The 19,751-nt window shown below is 48.0% G+C and overlaps 1 protein-coding gene across 1 annotated transcript in view; it reads right to left on the bottom strand.

Annotated features, from left to right (window-relative positions):
• XNDC1N (XRCC1 N-terminal domain containing 1, N-terminal like) overlaps positions 1–19,751 on the bottom strand; it is a 52,205-nt gene that overhangs the window by 12,159 nt on the left and 20,295 nt on the right. Inside the window, 10 exon segments of the mRNA XM_017894338.1 lie at positions 2,740–2,914; positions 4,391–4,555; positions 5,495–5,707; positions 8,486–9,226; positions 10,195–10,240; positions 11,151–11,256; positions 11,821–11,936; positions 15,294–15,366; positions 16,164–16,336; positions 16,580–16,662. Coding sequence (XP_017749827.1) covers positions 2,740–2,914; positions 4,391–4,555; positions 5,495–5,707; positions 8,486–9,226; positions 10,195–10,240; positions 11,151–11,256; positions 11,821–11,936; positions 15,294–15,366; positions 16,164–16,336; positions 16,580–16,662 — 1,891 coding nt within the window.

Below are 19,751 nucleotides of genomic sequence, written 5' to 3'. Positions count from 1 at the left end.
GCTGGGATTACAGGCTTGAGCCACTGCGCCTGGCCAAATTTTTGTATTTTTTAGTAAAGACAGGGTTTCACCATGTTGGCCAGGTTGGTCTCGAACTCCTGACCTCAGGAGATACACCCGCCTCGGCCTCCCCACGTCTTGGGATTACAGGCGTGAGCCACTGCACCCGACCTAAACAAACATTTAGTAAGCTCCTACCATGTGCCAGTGGGAACCTCTGGTGAATAAGACAGTCCCTGCCCTCCCAGGGCTTACAGTCAGTGAGGAACACAGTGGGTAACCCAAGTGGGTCTCATACAGTGTGGTAAATGCTAAGACTAAGGAGCAGGGGGACAGAGGGACTGTTATAGGTGTTTAGGAATGGACCCTCACCCTGATTTAGGGGCCAGGGAAACCTTCTCCAAAAGTGGCATTTAAGCTGAGACCTGAAGGAGGAGTGGGAGCCAGCCAGGTGAAGGGGCAGTGCAGGAAGGGGCGAGTGCTCTAGAAAACGTGAATGAGCAAAGGCCTAGACAAATGTGAATATCATGTGATTGGGAACTGAAATCAGTTCTGCAGAGCAGGAATGCCCTGTGAGGGTGGGGTGCACGCTCAGTGAATATGTGTTGGATGGATGGGGCCATGTCGAACTTGTCTCTTAGGGTTTCACTCATGATAGGGCATCAAGAAACATTTATTACTTGAATAAATGGGTTTGTTTCATACGTTTCTAAGACTTTTCTTCTCCCATGGGTGGAATTCTATTGGTTTCCTCTCCACTCAGCACAGGTCAATCCATGTTTAGTAAATAGGATGAGAAACTTTCCCTCTTGGGCTGCTCTTATTTTCTTTCCCTAAAGTTTCTGCACCAGATTTCCTTTCTGGCATCACTGATTGGCCTGGTACAGGGTGGAGCAGTGGACTTGGTATACTGGTGGCTCTGGAGTTCACTAACCAAGCCAGAGCTAAATGAGAGGAGGACAGCCAAGGAAGGCGCCACCAATTTGGCCTGCTGAGCTGACAGGCCAGAGGCTGGCTGAAGCTCTGGGGATTCTGGTAAACTGCATTTGCTAAATTGTTTGTGAATACTCAGTTCTGCTATAGAAGAAAAGAAAACCAATGGAATGGATGAAACTTATGTGTTAAGTATAGGCTAGTTACTTTGGTGACATGTTGAACAAATAAAGTTAGTAGAGTATGTGTGTGTGAACATACATAGAAAGAGATGGACAGACTCTAAATATTCATGATACACTGAATATGCTTGAAGCATATGAGGCCCTCAGTATTCATGAGATCTTAAATCAGCTACCCACTAGCACCAGCCGTTCTCTTTCCACATGTCCTCTGCCCAAATAATGCATATAAAAGTAATAGCAGCTCATCAGGATAATTGGCAAGCTACAGCTGTGGCCAAACATACCTGTCACTGTGTTTCTCCCATAGATCAAGTCTTGGGCCAAGGTATCTTCTTTTATTACTTTTTTTTTTTTTTTTTTTTTTGTTGAGACGGAGTCTAGATCTGTCGCCCAGGCTGGAGTGCAGTGGCGCGATCTCCGCTCACTGCAAGCTCTGCCTCCCGGGTTTACACCATTCTCCTGCCTCAGCCTCCCGAGTAGCTGGGACTACAGGCGCCCGCCATCTCGCCCAGCTAGTTTTTTGTATTTTTTAGTAGAGACAGGGTTTCACCGTGTAGACCAGGATGGTCTCGATCTCCTGACCTCGTGATCCGCCCGTCTCGGCCTCCCAAAGTGCTGGGATTACAGGCTTGAGCCACCGCGCCCGGCCTACTGTTTTATTTTATTTTATTTTATTTTAGTTTGGAGACAGAGTCTCGCTCTGTCACCCAGGTTGGAGTGCAGTGGCGCAATCTCGGCTCACTGCAATCTCCGCCTCCCGGGTTCAAGCAGTTTTCCTGCCTCAACCTCCTGAGTAGCTGGGATTACAGATGCACGCTGCCATGCCTGGCTAATTTTTTGTATTTTAGTACAGACGGGGTTTCACCATGTTCCCTGGGCTGGTCTCGAACTCCTGAGGTCAGGCAATCTGATCGCCTCGGCCTCCCAAACTGCTAGGATTACAGGCGTGAGCCACTGCACCTGGCCAATCTTCTTTTATTTTTAAGGGATAGAGTCTCTCTATGTTGCCCAGGCTGGTCTTGAATTTCTGGCCTCAAGCAATCCTCCCACCTCAACCTCTTGAGTAGCTGAGATTACAGGCATGAGCCACCACGCCTGGCTCCAGGTACCTTCTGTCCATTGCACCATCCCCCTAACCCCAGCCACTCAAACCTCAACTCTGATCCTCATTACAACACCATCATAATTACACCACTTACCGATTTAACTTGCTGTATGATTTGAATCCTTTCATTTGGTCTGTGAGACTTTCTGCTCCATGACCTCCAGGAGAGCCTGTCTTGCAGTACCTGGGGGCTGCCATGACACCAATGTATGTTCCCACCTCGCACTGTGGACCAGGGTCTTATTTGTGAGAGGACAGAAACCTCCAGGGTAGGTAGTGACTGATGCCAGGGAAGGGGAAGAAGGGGTCCTTGCTCAGGGAGTCTACCACAGGGCTAGGTCTCCGAGTAGGCGTGAGGGAAAGGGCCCTGTACTGTGTTACAGCCCAGAGGGGTCTGGTTATATGTTCAGGGGTCATCTACAAAGCAGGATCCCCCTGTTGGGGTGCTTATTGTGAAGGACAGGAAGGGGGGCCCCTAAGGGACACTGCCACAAATAAAGGGTCCTACACGTATACCTGTGACCCAAATCATGTGTAGTGAAGTCTCCCAGACACTCTGGCTGCGGCCACAGAAGGTGCTCAGCTGTGTCTCCACGACCAGGGACTCTCCCAGCAGGAAGATGAGGAACCACAGACAGGAGGCGGAGTGCAGCAGGAACTTCAGTACTGGGATCTTTAGCAGGCGGCCCAGCTTCCAAGGGAAGGAGGGGGAGTAGGGTTCTCAGTCCTGGGTGTCTCTCGCTCCTGCAAGCCCTTCTAGACTGCTCCACCCACGTGACTCCCCTTTCTCAGATTCAGTCACGCACTATTCAGACATACATTGAGAATGTGTTACATATCAGGCCGTAGACTCATATCTGTCATCTCCTTTCCAACCATATGAGGTAGACATTAATATTCCCGTTTTTTTTTTTTTTTTTTCAAGAACTGAAGATCACAGAGGTAAAGTAACTTTCCCTGGGAGGCCCCACAGGCTCTTCAAACTCAACCATGTTAAAAAATAAATTCATGGGCCGGGTGCGGTGGCTTATGCCTGTAATCCCAGCACTTGGGGAGGCCGAGGTGGGTGGATCACGAGGTCAGGAGTTCAAGACCAGCCTGACCAACATAGTGAAACCTCCATCTCTACCAAAAATACAAAAAATTAGCTGGGCGTGGTGGTAGGCACCTGTAATCTCAGCTACTCAGGAGGCTGAGGCAGGAGAATTGCTTGAACCCGGGAGGCAGAGGTTGCAGTGAGCGGAGATCCTGCCACTGCACTCCAGCCTGGGTGACAATGCAAGACTCCATCTCAAAAATAAATAAATAAATAAATAAAAAATAAACAAATAAAGAAATTCATCATCTTCTATCCTATCTTGCTCTTCCATCTTCTTCTATGTCCCCACTTCATAAAATGACCCGGTCACCCAGGCCGGGAATATGAGACATCTCTATGTGCTTGTCCTCTCACACCAGTCTCTCTAACTCCTGCCCTGAACCCCCAGCCCACCTTTCACACCCCTAGTAGAAGGCACTTTCTGAAACACAAGACTGATGGGGGACTCGCTTCATTAATCCTACAATGGCTCCTATCCTCTGTGGCTTATAAGGCTCTGTGAGATCTGGCCCCTGCGTGCTTCTCCACCACTCTTGATCTAACTCCTTTCAGTTTCTCTAACACTTTGGGTTCTCCCTCTCCCAGGCCTTCACACATACTGCTCCTGCTTCCTGGAACATCCCTCTCCCTATTCCTCACCTGCTCAGCAGGAACAGAGCTCTTCTTCATAACCCCAGTGCCAGGCACCATGCTTGGCTCACAGTTGGGTCTCAAGGACATATTGGTTGGATGAAGGGCTCCCATGGAATTTGTAGTCGGGGTAGGCCTCTCTTTAGGAGAGTATAGGGCTGTTAATAGGATTAAGGTTTTGGAGGCAGAGAGACTTCGGTTTAAATCCTGACTCCACTATTTCCTGTGTACTTTTGACAAAAAGAGCATTGCCCTTCCCTGTGCCTCAGGTTGCTTCCCTATACCACTGAAGCAGAATGTCTGCCTTCCTCGGGGCTGCACTTCCAGCTACTTAATGGAAACATTCACACAAAGTTATATTCACCAGGTGTCTAGCCCAGGGCCTCATAAAACAAGTGCTCAATAAGTGACAGTTATCATTAATCTTATTCTTAGTACCCGGGACTTTGGTGCCAGCCAGCAGCCAAGGCAAAGGAAGGGCATGGTGAGGAAGATGAGGAAGGAAACAAAGAGCTTCCAGATGGTGGTGTTTCCACGCCAGCCAGCCAGGTTCCCACACCAGATGGAGGACAGGACTTGCTGGCAGATGGGGTGTGCTACAAACTAAGCAGAGATGGGGCATAAGCAGACGGGGAGGCCACCAGGCAAGGAGGAGGATGGGGGAGCCAGTTGGGTACACAGCCCTTCCTTCCTTGCCACAGAGTTCGAACAATCCTTCATTTCTCCCCACATCAGCCAACTTGCTAGTCATGTGACCATGGGCAGACCCATCCCTCTCTAGGCCTTGGTTTATGGAGGGAAAACTAAACTCAAAGATTTTCCTGAACTCTCTGGACCCTACATTCTTGAGTCTAAGTTAGACAGTGGTGGGTAGAACTGGGGACCCAAGACCCAGAATCCCCAGGGTCCCTGGCCTTCTTAGAGATATGGGACATTAGCCTAGATGGTCTTGAGGAAGGCAGAAGAGGGAAACCAGGGTTTGCTGTATTGGGAGACAGGGCCAGGGGAGCCATTATGAAGGAAGGTTTTTGGTTAAGTTCCTGGTGGATGTTGAGGGTGGATGACAGTGAGGAGCAATGGGTTGGGGGAGGCTAAACAAGGAGCCTATCTTTAGCTTAGAGGGGAGGATGTCTGAGGAGACAGGAAATAATGGAATCTTTTGGGGGATATTTAAGGCCTGAGAGACCTAGTCTTATCTTGCTTTATAGAGTGATGTACTGGAATTGAACAGAAAGACTGGATTCAAGTAACTCAGCAGGTCAGAGATAAAGCTGTCTAAGACCAGATGTCCTGGTCTGAAGGTGAGGTCTTGGTGGGTAATGGGTCTTTCAAGGGCTGGGGAGAGGTTACAGGCTTAGATTGAAGGTAAGAAGGGAGGGGACCCACAGGGCCAAGGGTCTAGACAGAAGGGTGCTCAGGACCAAGGCCTGGGAGGGTCTTGAGGGCAGGAAAAGGAGTTGCTTAGGGCTGGGTCAGGGAGACCTATAGGTGGCAGGGCAAGAGAAAAGGACAGGGAGGGGATATAGCTATGGCCCAGCTGACCCGCTTCTGGTTGTAGTTGACGGCCAGTTGCAGCCTCGCCAGGTTGGGGATGCTCCCCTCAAAGGCTAGGCCCAGGCCCTCAGCCTCGGGCTCAGTCTCGCTGTCCTCGGCCAGGTCGTTGAACACTGCAGTGACCTCGCTCTGGTTCTGGCACATGCCCAGCAGCTCAAAGCCATAGTCCTGGCTCAGTGACTCCAGGGCAATGTACTCAGGCTTAGGGAAGCAGGTCCGTGTGTGCCTACCACCCTGTGGACCCAACCCCATTAAATCAGCCCACTCCTCCCTACCCCCCACGCCCACCAATAGTGGGCCTGGGCCACCTCTGTCCTGCCCTTGCACCATCATTTCCTACGTCTGGTGTCACTAGGGCATTGATTTCTTTCTTCTTTGCCACCTCACCCATCCTTCTTGCTCTAATGAGGTACCTCCTGGGTCACTTTGCTTATCTAGTGCTATTGCTACCTCATCACTAAGTCACTTCAACCCAAACCCCTCCGTCATTTTTTCTGTCTCTTTTCCTTCCTCTTCTAATCTGTTTCTTGTCCCATTTTTACACCTACTCCTTACACCCTTCATATGCTCATTTAATTTATTGGAACACTTACCTTATAAGAGAACTTGCGTTGGCAATTTTAGGAGATGCAGAAATGAATAAGGCAGTTCTTATTTATTTATTATTATTATTATTATTATTATTATTATTATTATTTTTGAGACAGAGTTTCACTCTTGTCACCCAGGCTGGAGTGCAATGGCACGATCTTGAGTGCAATGGCATGATCTCGGCTCACTGCAATCTCTGCCTCCGGGGTTCAAGTGATTCTCCTGCCTCAGCCTCCCGAGTAGTTGAGACTACAGGCATGCGCCACCACGCTAGCTGATTTTTTTTTTTTTTCCTTTGAGACAGAGTCTCGGTCTATTGCCCAGGCTGGAGTGCAGTGGTGCGATCTCGGCTCACTGCAAGCTCTGCGCCTCCTGAGTTCATGCCATTCTCCTGCCTCAGCCTCCCGAGTAGCTGGGACTACAGGCGCCACCACCACGCCCAGCTAATTTTTTGTATTTTTAGTAGAGATGGGGTTTCACCGTGTTAACCAGGATAGTCTCCATCTTCTGACCTCGTGATCCACTCCCCTCGGCCTCCCAAAGTGCTGGGATTACAGGCGTGAGCCACCATGCCCGGCCTACTCAGCTGATTTTTTTGTGTTATTAGTAGAGATGGGGTTTCACCATGTTGGCCAGGCTAGTCTCGAACTCCTGACCTCAGGTGATCCACCTGCCTTGGCCTCCCAAAGTGCTGAGATTATAGGCATGAGCCACCACGCCTGGCCAGTTATTATTTTTAAAAAATAGGTGGGCGTGGTGGCTCACACCTGAAATCCCAACACTTTGGGAGGCTGAGGCGGGCAGATCACCTGAGGTCAGGAGTTCAAGACCAGCCTGGCCAACATGGTGAAACCTCATCTTTACTAATAACACAAAAATTAGCTGGGCGTGGTGGCGGGCACATAATCCCAGCTACTCGGGAGGCTGAGACAGGAGAATCGTTTGAACCCCGGAGGTAGAGGTTGCAGTGAGCTGAGATCGCGCCACTGCACTCCAGCCTGGGCGACAAGAGTGAAACTGTCTCCAAAAAAATAAAAAAAATAAAAAATAAAAAAATAGAGATGAGATCTTGCTATGTTGCCCAGGCTGGTCTCGAACTCCTGTCCTCCTCATCCTCCTGTCTCAGCCTCCCAAAGTGCTGGGGTTAGAGGCGTGAGTCACTGTGCCTGGCCTAAGGCGGTCCTTGGCTCCAATTTATCCATTATATCCTGGGGTTTACTTGAGGCCCTCACCCTAGAGAGCATCCAGGGATGGCTTTCAGGAGGTGAGGTCTGAGTCCCGCACTGTCCTCAGGTGGTATCACATTTGGGCAAGGTACTTCCCCTTCCCAGGCCTCAGTTTCTCTGCTATAAAGTGGGGATGATACTTCCTGCTATGCCTGTCTCTTAGGCTGCTATGAGAATGGAGGGAAAGTCCTTTGGAAAGGACTGCCCTTTCCTGCTAGCTGTGCAGTGGGGGCTTTTCATTCTCCTATCCTTCCACCACCCTGGGTCACAACCTCCTTAGCCCTGTATTTTAACATTCTTGTTGGTTTCCCCACCTAATGGTCATCTTGGGGATGGGGCTAGTCTAGCTTGACACACAGGAGCCATCAGGGGATGAGGGATGGACATACTGGACTGGCAGCATTCCAGGACCCTTACTAGTCCCTGCCTCCAGGCTCCTCTTTATGCATTCTCAGTCCTTCCTGCAGTGTCTCCCCCTCACTCATCACCATGTATATTTTCACTACCTGAGAGCCTTTGCGTGGACTGCAGCCCTATCTCAAATACCCTCCCTGCTCCTCTTCACTTGTATGTAACCACCCACTTGCGTAGCTCAGCTTAATGTTACTTCTTCCAAGGAGTCCTCCCTGAACACGACAGCTGTGGCTTTCCTGACCTGTTTTCTGGGCTTTGGAAGCCCTGTTAGCACCATTCACAGCAGCACTGAATGAAGACAAGCGTACTGGGAGCACCTTGTCCCCTGTCTCTGACTTTTCCCTGCTGTGATCATATGCTTGAGATCCGCAACACACCATGCTCCGGGTGGGAACACCTAGCAGGTATTCTACTGAACGTCATCTCCAAGTCTGTCCAGCTGTTTTTCTAGTTGTTTCTGTTCTCTCTCCTCCCTCAGACAGACCCAGGGCTCCCCTGGAGTGGGGCTGTGCCTCCCCCATAAGACTAGGCCCCTCTGGAGTGGCTGTTCTCTGCCATTAGAATGAAATTCTCTTGGGGGAATTCTTGACTCCCCATCAAACTAGAAGTTTCCTGAGAACAGAGGCCAGGCCTCGTCCTCTTTTTGTGACTTCCAAGCTTCCCAGAACACCCACCACAGGCCCAACCATGCTCCGGTGGAAGAACAGACATGGGGCACCAGGGGAAGAGGGAAGTATGAGAAACCAACCTTAAATTCAGGCTCCTTGTGTGCAAGGCGCCTGAGCTCACGGCTAAGCCGGAAGGCAGCCAGCATGGCATCCTCACTGGCCAGTGAGAGGTGGGCCTTGCTGGCAATGCCACGGTAGGTGTTGATGCGGGACAGAGAGAATTTAAGCAGGTCATAGCGGCGGGGGTTGCTGCACTCGAGGCAGGCACAGGAGACCAGGTGGGGCCAGGCAATGGTGTGGCCCTGGTCCATAAGCAGCTGTGCTATCTCGTACAGGTCCTTCTGGCAGGCCAGGGTGAGGGGAGTCACACCAGGTGCAAAGCGGGAGCCATCAATTAATGAGTCAAAGAAAGCCAGTGAGAAAGACCTGGTGTCTACTTTGTGACCCTTCTCCTGTTCCAGGTGGGCCAGCAGGCGATACACCACTGCTGGCTGGTTTGTGTCCACTGCCACTAGCAGGGCCTCATGGATCTGGCGGAAATCAGATTTGACACCGGCCAACAGCACATCGGTGATGGCCTCATGGCCCAGGTGGATGTCCAGGTTGAGTGCTTCCTTCCAGGAGCGCTCCTCGGCCTCTTCCACATTGTGCAGGGGCCTACTTGGCCCACTGCTTGTGGCCTTAACCTCTGACTCCAGCAGCTGCTGCACAAGGCCCAGCTGGCCCTCCTGGATGGCAGCCAGGAGTGGAGGTGGGAACCTGAGCTTCCTGTTCATGATCTCAGTCCAGTTAGGCTGTTGGTGGATGAAGGAGTGGAGAGGCTAGGACCCTGAGTTTCAACCCCCTTTGTGATGGGGCCTCTTTCACCCTTCCATGTTCTAGCACTTAACCCTCTATATCCAGCCACCATTATATTCTTCCTTGTCCCAAACACACACTGGCAAATATTGTCTTATTCATCATTTTATTGTGTAGATTCTCAGGTTAGGAAAATCAAGACTGTACAGTGGGGCTTTCTTTTCTTCCCCACTGGGGAGAGAATGGGGGCCCCTTCCTCAGCTGAGTTTGACTGGGGGCCCCTTCCTCAGCTTGACTTCCACCCTCACAGGAGCCCCCCAACAGCAGGGCTACCTATGGGTACCTTGAGCAAGGGTAGATTAAAGCAGGGGTGGGCTGCCCTGGCAGCCCTCTCAAAGTCCCAGAGCCTCTCCCAAGGGCAGGCCCGGACATGTCCACACAGGAGGGTTTTGTGTGAGTTTTGAACTGGGTTTTTGTCAAGCCCCTCAGTTCTGACCAGGGCCCCAGCAGAATCCCAATATCCTCTTTCTTCACCAATCCTCTCGCTTTGCCCTCCCCTGCTTTGGGGGACCTTTCTCCCCCTTGGCACTGCCTTGTCCCTCTCTTCTACTAGGCCTGGCCCCATCCACACTGCTCTTCTCTTCTGGGTCCAAGCTCAGGGTTCCAGGGCCTCTTCTCCCACCTACATAGTGACGTCTGCCACCTGCTTGGCAGCTAGGATGCCCCTGCAGTGCCTCTGGGCCAATCTTTTGTTTTATTCATGGGTGGAAATGGGAGCAGAATGGGAGAAGGTAGGGGAGCAGGCTTCTTACCGTGATGGGGTCTGTGGTTGTGCCCACCTATGCAGGCACCTGTGCTGGCAGGGACCGAAGGACTGAACTCCTGCTCAGTCTTTTCCCTGACTGTGCCTAGCATCCTCTTTCCTATCTATTCAAAACCCCGCCCTGGGCCCTCTCTTTGCAGGACCAGCTGCTTCCCCTCTGCTCTATACCCTGGGGACCAGGGGAACCGGTGTTAGTACCACAGAGTGAAATCTTCTGGGAAAGGGGAGAGAAGACATATTTGCTCAAAGGAGGTGGGAACAGAATTTGGAATATCACAGCTTGAGGGAACCTTTGACATCCTCTGGTCCAACCACCTTCTTGTGTAGATGAGGAATGGGATCTGCCCAAGGTTCCACAGCCAAGCCTAGAACTACTCCTTACTCATTAACCAATCTGGTCCCTATCACAGTTCTGTGAGCGGGAGGTTGGGAGATTTTTTTCTCTCAGTTAATTCTGGATGCTAAAATAAATAACTTGCTTAGTGTCACATAGCATCACCATTACCTGATTATACCCAGGACAGGAGCCCACAAAGGAGACTGAGAGCTCAGTTCATGGGATGCTGGATGTCAGCCTCATGCTCAAAACCCATACGCACATTCCCAGCACACCACAGGATTTTATCTGTCAGGCAGCATTTGCTCTTCACTGGGCCTCGGTTTTCCTTTCAGGAAAATGGGCATGAGAATGTGCACCACTCACAGAGGGAAAGACATTTTGGATGGTGTCCCAAGGCCCAAAAGTGCCAAGGAGACTTCCAAGGGGGAAAAGGACAGAGCTGGCCTTAGGAGAATCAGATGCCATGGTCACAGAAGCCTTGACAACTGGGAATGGGGATCAGGCTAGGCATAGAGGTGCCCTCAGGCAGAGTCCTGAGGGAATGAGTGGAGAGGAGGAGAGAGGGAGCTTCGGCCTCATCAGTCTTTCTCAGCTCTCAAGCGATTCAGTCCCCATCTCAGTCACAGAGGGTGAGGCAAAACCACAGGACCTCATGGCTCATGCTTGAGGGAAGTCCCCACATATACTGGCATGCTCTTCTATTTCTCTTGCTGAGAACTGCAACTGGCAGATAGGGCACTGAACCCAGGAGACAGGGGGTGAACTTTCTGGGGAGGACACCCACAGTACAGACTGGGACGAAGATGATGAGGAGGGAGAAGCCGGGTGAGGTGGGGAGGTCTCTCCACAAGTGGCAGCATGCTGGGGAAGAATCTCAATCCTGAAGGAGCCTATTTAGGGAGAGAAGGAGGTAAACAAAATGGCCTGCTCCCAGGCAGGATGTCACCCTAAGAAGTCTGGATAAGCTATGAAGACAAATAACATTGATACACAGCAGAGAGTGAGAAGTGCTAAGTCCAAGGGAATCAGAGAATCCTGCAGAAGCTTAGTTGGGAAAGATGATCTGGGCAGATAAGAGAACACTTGGCAAAGAAGAACCATTTGAACAGAGACTGAAACAGCAACCAGCATTTGGACATATAGGAAAAAGTTACAAAGGAAATTCTATGCCCTCTCTGATTGTGTTTTACATTGTTTGGTTTCATGCTTCTCCAGAGGGCAGGGCCCATGTCCCTTCCTCAGCTTAGCCGGCACAGTGTGAACAGGTGCTCAGTACACACTTGTCTTGAATTACACTTGACTAAAAATACAGTTCTACACCTGAGAGCTGCAGAGATGACAGAAGCCAGCACTCCAAATTCAAATGTTTCTTGGCAGTACTCTCAGATCTCCTATTCCTCCCTCAAGGAATGCCCAGTTGTCATACAACAACTCCCTGTGCGCAAGCATCTTACCTGCACAAATTGGGCACAGTCCACTATCCTGGTCACCACTCCTTTGGGCCTGTTTTTTTTGCCTTGCTCTTGCTGTCTCCCTCCTGTTTGGCCGAGAATTAGAGTTGGATAAAGGCCTGTGAGAAAGAACAGTTAAAGACCAGCTATTAGTAAGAGGCCATAAGGGCTGAAGGAGCCTGGAGTCAGAGCAAAAATAATGCAGAAGAGTTAATGTAGACCTAGAAAGTCTGGGTTGGGGTCCTGGTTTTCCCACCTGATGTACCAGACGTGAGGGAAGACATTTAACCTTTGAACATCTGAGAACAGAGATTCCATTATTGCCCTTGGGTTATTATTTTTTAATTGAAATATAGTACACATACCATAAAACTCACTCTTTAAAAATATAAATTCAAGGCCAGGTGTGGTGGCTCATGCCTGTAATCCCAGCACTCTGGGAGGCGAAGGCAGGCGGATCACCTGAGGTCAGGAGTTTGAGACCAGCCTGGCCAACATTTGCCTGTCTCTACTAAAAATACAAAAATTAGGCCGGACGCAGTGGCTTACGCCTGTAATCCCACCATTTTGGGAGGCCGAGGTGGGGGGATCACCTGAGGTTGGGAGTTTGAGACCAGCCTGACCAACACGGAGAAACCCTGTCTCTACTAAAAATACAAAAATTAGCTGGGCGTGGTGGTGGGCGCCTGTAATCCCAGCTACTCAAGAGGCTGAGGCAGGAGAATTGCTTGAACCCGGGAGGCAGAGGATGAGGTGAGCTGAGATTGCCCCATTGCACTCCAGTCTGGGCAACAAGAGCAAAATTCCATCTCAAACAAACAAACAAACAAACAAAAAACAAAAATTAGCTGGGTGTGGTGACGTGCACCTGTAGACCCAGCTTGGGAGGCTGCGGCAGGAGAACAGCTTGAACCTGGGAGGCTAAGGTTGCAGTGAGCCGAGATCATGCCATTGCACTCCAGACTGGGTGAGAAAGCAGAACTCCGTCAATTTTCAGTTGTTTATATATATGTATACATTCAGTTCAAAACCCTGTATTGACAGAGTTCTGTAACCACAACCATGTAATTCCAGAACATTTTCACTACCCCCAAAAGAAACCCAGAACCCAGGCTGGGCGCAGTGGCTCATGCCTGTAATCCCAGAATTTTGGGAGGCCGAGGCAGATGGATCACCTGAGGTCAGGAGTTCAAGATCACCCTGGCCAACATGGCAAAACCCCATCTCTACTGAAAACACAAAAATTACCTGGGTGTGGTGGTGTACACCTATAGTCCCTGCTTCTTGGGTGGCTGAGGCAGGAGAATGGCTTGAACTAGGAGGTGGAGGTTGCAGTGAGCCAAGATTGTGCCACTGCACTCCAGCCTGGGTTACAGAACAACACTTTGTCTCAAAAAAAAAAAAAAAAAAAAAAGGAAAGAAAAGAAAGCCTGAACCAGACTCTGGCAACTGCTAATCTACTTTAGTGGTTTAGAATTGCCTATTCTGGACATGAAATCATATACTATATGGTTTTTTGTGACTGACTTCTTACACTTAGTATGGTTTCAAGGTTCATCCATGTTAGAGCAGGTATCAGTACTATATTCCTTTTTTATGGCAGAGTAATATTCCACAGCATAGATATACCACATTTTATTTATCAGCTGATAGACACTTGGGTTGTTTCAATTTCTGGGCTATTATTTTATTTTATTTTTTTTGAGACGGAGTCTCGCTCTGTCGCCCAGACTGGAGTGCAGTGGCCGGATCTCAGCTCACTGCAAGCTCTGCCTCCCGGGTTTACGCCATTCTCCTGCCTCAGCCTCCCGAGTAGCTGGGACTACAGGCGCCCACCACCTCACCCGGCTAATTTTTTGTATTTTTTAGTAGAGACGGGGTTTCACCGGGTTAGCCCGAATGGTCTCGATCTCCTGACCTCATGATCCGCCTGTCTCGGCTTCTCAAAATGCTGGGATTACAGGCTTGAGCCACCGCGTTCTGGGCTATTATTAATAATGTTGCTCTGAACATTTGCCTGTAAGTTTCTGTGTGAACACCTGTTATCAATTCTTTGGAAGTATACACCTAGGAGCTGAACTGCTAGGTCATATGGTAACTCCATATAAACATTTTGAAAAACTGCCAAACTGTTTTCCAATCAGCTGCACTAATTTACATTCCCACTGGCAATATGTATGAGAGTTTCAATTTCTCCATATCTTTGCCAACACTTGTTATTGTCCATCTTTTTTATTACATCCATCCTAGCAGGTGTGAAATAATCATTGTGGGGTTTTGATTGGCATTTCTCTGATGGCTAATGATGTTGAGCATCTTCTATGTGCTTAATAGCCATTTATATATCTTCTTTGGAGAAAATTCTATTCAGATTCTTTGTCAAACATTCTAAAAATTAGGGTATCTTTCTATTGCTGACTTGTAAAGGATCTTTATATATTTTAGATAAAAGAGCCTTACTGGGCTGGGCGCGGTGGCTCAAGCCTGTAATCCCAGCACTTTGGGAGGCCGAGACGGGAGGATCACAGGTCAGGAGATCGAGACCATCCTGGCTAACCCGGAGAAACCCTGTCTCTACTAAAAAAAAAAAACAAAACATACAAAAAACTAGCCGGGCGCACACGCGGCTGCCGGTCCGCGCCTCGTAGCCTCCCCAGCTACTCGGGAGGCTGAGGCAGGAGAATGGCGTAAACCCGGGAGGCGGAGCTTGCAGTGACGCTGAGATCCTGGCCACCTGCTACCTCAGCCTGGGCAACAGAGTGAGACTCCGTCTCAAAAAAAAAAAAAAAAAAAAAAAAAAAAAAAAAAAAAAAAAAACAGCCTTACTGAACATGTGATATGCAAATACTTTCCTCCATATTCTATGGGTTGTCTTTTAGTTTCTTGACAGTGTCCTTTGAAGATTCAGATTTTTTTTTTTTTTTTGAGACAGAGTTTCACTCTTGTTGCCCAGGCTGGAGTGCAATGGCGTGATCTCAGCTCACTGCAACCTCCGCCTCCTGGGTTCAAGCGATTCTCCTGCCTCAGCCTCCCGAGTAGCTGGGACTACAGGAACGTACCGCCAAACTCGACTAATTTTTGTATTTTTAGTAGAAACAGGGTTTCGCCGTGTTGGCCAGGCTGGTCTTGAACTCCTGACCTCAGGTGATCCACCCACTTTGGCCTCCCAAAGTATTGGGATTACAGGCGTGAGCCACCGCGCCCAGTCAAAGATTTAGATTTTGATGAAGCCCATGAAATACAGCATACTCATCTTCAGATTCTGGTTCACTACAGGACTGCCTCTTTGCCTAGTTCCAAACCTGACAACATGTGGACAAGGATATCTTTTCTTCAATGCCCTTAGGTCTAGACCCACAGGTTAAACCCAGACACAAGGATACTCTCTGTCCTTAATGAAACAAGACTTGGGGGGAAGGATAGCTGCAAAAGGGCAATAAGGTTTGGGGAGGTGATCTACTTGATGATCTACTTACCTTTGGTGCTGCACTTTCCTTCTTTTCATTCTGCCCACATCATTCTCAGAGTTTTGCTCCTCTGCTCCGGGCTCTGTATTAGAAATGCTCATTAAACAAAACAGTCTTAACTCTTAAACAATACAGTCTTCACATATGATGTTACTTCTTCTAAGAATATTCTTTCTATCCTCTTTGCCTGGAGGCAAAGAGTGTGCCTTTCTCACTCTTCCAAGTCTTAGATGAAATGCTAATTCCTATGTGGCACTTTCCCTGGATTCTCTAATCTGAATCCAGTCATCCAATTATGCTTTTCCTTGACAGTACTCATCACAGTTTGAAGATTTAAATTTATTTGTGTGACACTGACATGTGTTTCTCCACTAGAGAATGAGCATTGCTATTTTATTTACTGTGGTATCCCTGATGCCTAGCACAGAGCCTGGCACAAACGATGCTTAATAAATATCTGTCAAATGAGTGACAATAAAAACTATCAACCTCCATTCGTCTGGTTATCCTGAATTTATGAAACACTTTGTATAGCATTTAATATATTTTAAAGTGCTTTCATAGCTCCAGGGCCCAGCCTATAGTAGGTGCCCAAAAATTATAAGTTCCCTTCTAGTCTCTTTCTCTTAAAATAATAAACTACATCTTTCCTTCTGTGGTAGACAGCTGAGGCCCAAAGAGATAAGGATTGCTGATTCCTAGGCCAGTGCTCTTTCAATTAGTATACACTATTTGATTTGTCTTCTGGTAACAAGACACCAACAATTATCTTTTCTATCACATGAAGTCCCACTAGTGAGCCATCCCTGTAGAGCAATGGTAGATTCAGGGAGGAAAGACATTGCTAGGGACAGGAAGGAACAGGTCATGTGGACTCACCTGCCCTGTCTGGAGGACTGGAACCTGGTTCTGCATGGTTGTTCTTTGGGCTTGCCACACTGACTGGAGGCACCCTGCGGGCAGCAGAAAGCACCATGTGGGCTGAACGCCCCAGAGTCCCTGGCTGCATCTGTGTTAGGATATTCCTGAGCTCTGAAATTTCCTTGGTATCCCTGCAGGGAAAGAGAGAGTACTTGGTTCCACTTGAAATATAGGTCTTATTCTGCTCACTCATGTCAATGGCATTTAAGCAAGAAAGCTAGTTTAATACACAGATACGGTTAGGCCTAGAGTATGTGATTAATTTGGTGAACCCAGGCTGGTCTTGTGTGCTTGTCAGTGACTTGATAGCATTTCTTTTCCAGGAGAAAGATCTGAGAGGTGGCTGGGAGACTTCTACTCCGTCAGGTACATACGTATGGGGATGTGGGAAGAACGTCCTCCGGATGGAAGGATTAGCTAGCCAGGGGCTAGGACCAGACTCCTGAGCATCAGAACCCTGAGGAAAAAAAATTGAGAGATATGAAATACCAAGATTCACCACCAGGGGACACTGCTACCTAGTGCCAGGGCCCACTCAAACTGTCAAACTACTCAAATGACTGAACTTTTTGGGGACATTTCATTATTTCCTTCTAAATATTATCAAATAATATTGTTTCATTTTTAGTATGATTTATTTTGTGAACAATTTTGTTAACTTGCAACTAAAAACCTACCAATTTTAGCCACAATTTCTAGCCATCTATAAAGAGATGTGTGTGTATGTATGCATATAGATATCATGTCTCTAGCATTAGCCACCATACCTATCACCAGCATTTTATAACCTCCTTGCTCCAGAAATGTCTATGTGCAATAATCTCCCAAATAATTTCTGCATAGAGATTTTATTTATACTGTAGTATGCTGGTTTCTTAATTCTTTGTCAAAATTCAATTTATCTGTGATTATACCCCTACTTTTTAAAAAAGAGGTGGGATCTCAGCCTGGGTACAGCGATTCGTGGCTGTAATCTCAGCACTTTAGGATGCCAAGGTGGGAGGACTGCTAGAGCCCAGGAGTTTCAGACCAGCCTGAGCAACATAGTGAGACCCTGTCTATAAAAAAATAAAAAAATCAGCCAGGCATGGTGGTACATGTCTGTGGTCCTAGCTACTTGGGAGGCTGAGGTGCTGAGGTGGGAGGACTGCTTGGGCTTCAGAAGCCAAGGCTGCAGTGAGCTGTGACTGCACCACTGCACTCCAGCAAGGTGACAAGAGTGAGACCCTGTCTCAAATAAAAAGAAGAAAAAAAAATTGGGTCTTGCTCTACCCAGGCTGGGATGCAGTGGCAGGATCACGGCTCACTGTAGCCTTGAACTCTGGGGCTTAAGCAATCCTCTCACCTCAGCCTCTCGAGCAGCTGGGACCACAGGCTCATGCCACCATGCCCAGCTAATTAAAAAAATTTTTTTGTAGAGACAAGGTCTCATTATGTTGCACAGGCTGGTCTCAAACTCTTGGGCTCAAGCGATCGTCCCTCCTCGGCCTCCCAAACCACTGAGATTACAGGCATGTGCCATTGCACCTGGTCCCTAATTATTTTTTCTTTCTTGAGACACAGTCACACTCTGCCATCTAGGATGGCGTGCAGTGGCATGATCTCAGCTCACTACAACCTCCGCCTCTCAGGTTCAAGCGATTCTTGTGCCTCAGCCTCCTGAGTAGCTAGGATTACAGGCGTGTACCACCACAGCCAGCTAATTTTTGTATTTTTAGTAGAAACAGGGTTTTGCCATGCTGGCCATGATGATCTTGAACTCCTGGCCTCAAGTCATCTGCCTACCTCAGCCTCCAAAAGTGCTGGGATTACAGGCGTGAGCCACTGCTCCCGGCCTCCTAATTCCTTTTTCCTTTTTTATTTATTGAAATTTCCTTTTTCCCTTACCTTAAAAAATTTTTGTCTTTAATTTTCAACTCTGATTCTTCTATCACAGGTTATTTTAAAGGTAAATGTCTTTCTTGTAAAGCATGACTTTGGCTTCATTCTACAAGCTTGAGTAGTATTTTCATTCTCATTAACTCTTTAATATTTTCTAATTACCATTACAATCCTTTCTTGGACCTAGCAACAATCCTGAAATTTTTTCTTTAATTTTCCAGGTTTTTCATTTTTTCTTTACCTTGTCTCATGAATGTTATAGTGAATGCTACTAGAAAGGGTAACTAGATAGGTGTGTAGAGATAGTTTATTTTAACCTTAACTCTAAGTGAGATTATCAGGAAATTAATTATTACAAAATGATTAGTTATTAGCTTCTGAGCAAAGATTAGTTGGAATCAAGTGGCCCGGGTTCAAATCCACTCCAAGACTTATTTGGCAGTGTGACCTGGGTCACGCCACTAAATTTCTCTGTGCTTTTCTTACGAGAAAACTGGTGATCATAATAACCCCATTTCACAGAGTTAAAAGCCCTATGTTTTGCTTTCACTATAACATACCAATTAAAATGATTCATTAGAAAAAAAGTCTATGACGTTTTAGGCATCCTAAATTATAGAACTAAGTGCCATCAATCTGTAATCCCAGCTTACATGTACCATCTGTCTCTTGCTGAAATGTTTCAGGTCATTCCTTCGCTACAGTTTCACGAAGTACCTGCATGTATGTTTCACCCTGCTGCTGATGTTCAATACCCTTCTGACAAGGCTCTGCAGTTGTTGACTCCCTTTGACCTCCATCCTACCATGGTCCTAGAAGTGCAGGGTATTGTAGATGGCCAAAATGGAAAAGAACCCTGAGTAACTTTTGTTTATCCTAAAACTGGGGTGAACATAGGTACTGGTTTGCCTGGAACAGTACTACTTTGTATCTGTTGTCTCCGTATAAAAATAATAATAATAATTATTATTATTATGTTTTGAGACAGGGCCTCACTCTGTCACTCAGGCTGGAATGTAGTGGTATGATTATGGCTCACTGCAACCTCGATCACCTGGGCTCAAGTGATCCTCCTACCTCAGCCTCCTAAGTATCTAGGACGACAGGCACGGGCCACCATGCCTGGCTAATTTTTATTTATTTTTTTCTTCAGACAGGGTCTAGCTCTGTTGCCTAGGCTGGAGTGCAATGGCACAATCCCAGCTCACTGAAGCCTTGAACTCCCAGGCTCAAGTGATCCTACCACCTCAGCCTCCTGAGTAGCTGGGACTACAGGCGTACACCACTATGCCTAATTTGTTATTTTTTGTAGAGATGGGGTTTTGCTATGTTGCACAGTCTGGTCTCAAACTCCGGGGCTCAAGCGATCCATTCGCCTTGGCCTCCCAAAGTGCTGGGATTACAGGCATGAGTCACTGCACCTAAGTTTTAAATTTTTTGTAGAGGCTGGGTGTGGTGGTACACGCCAGTAATCCCAGCACAGTGGGAGGCTGAGACAAGAGGACTGCTTGAGCCCAGGAGTTTGAGACCAGCCTTGGCAACATAGTGAGACCTTGGTCTCTGTAACAAATAGAGGTGGGAGGTTGCAGTGAGCCGAGATCATGCCACTGTGCTCCAGCCCGGGCAATAGAGTGAGACTTTGCCTTTTTTTTTTTTTTTTTTTTT

Source organism: Rhinopithecus bieti, unplaced genomic scaffold (genome assembly GCF_001698545.2).
Source record: "Rhinopithecus bieti isolate Rb0 unplaced genomic scaffold, ASM169854v2 scaffold_21412, whole genome shotgun sequence".
In the NCBI taxonomy this organism is placed as follows: domain Eukaryota; kingdom Metazoa; phylum Chordata; class Mammalia; order Primates; family Cercopithecidae; genus Rhinopithecus; species Rhinopithecus bieti.
This window is presented reverse-complemented; position numbering and strand designations above follow the sequence as displayed.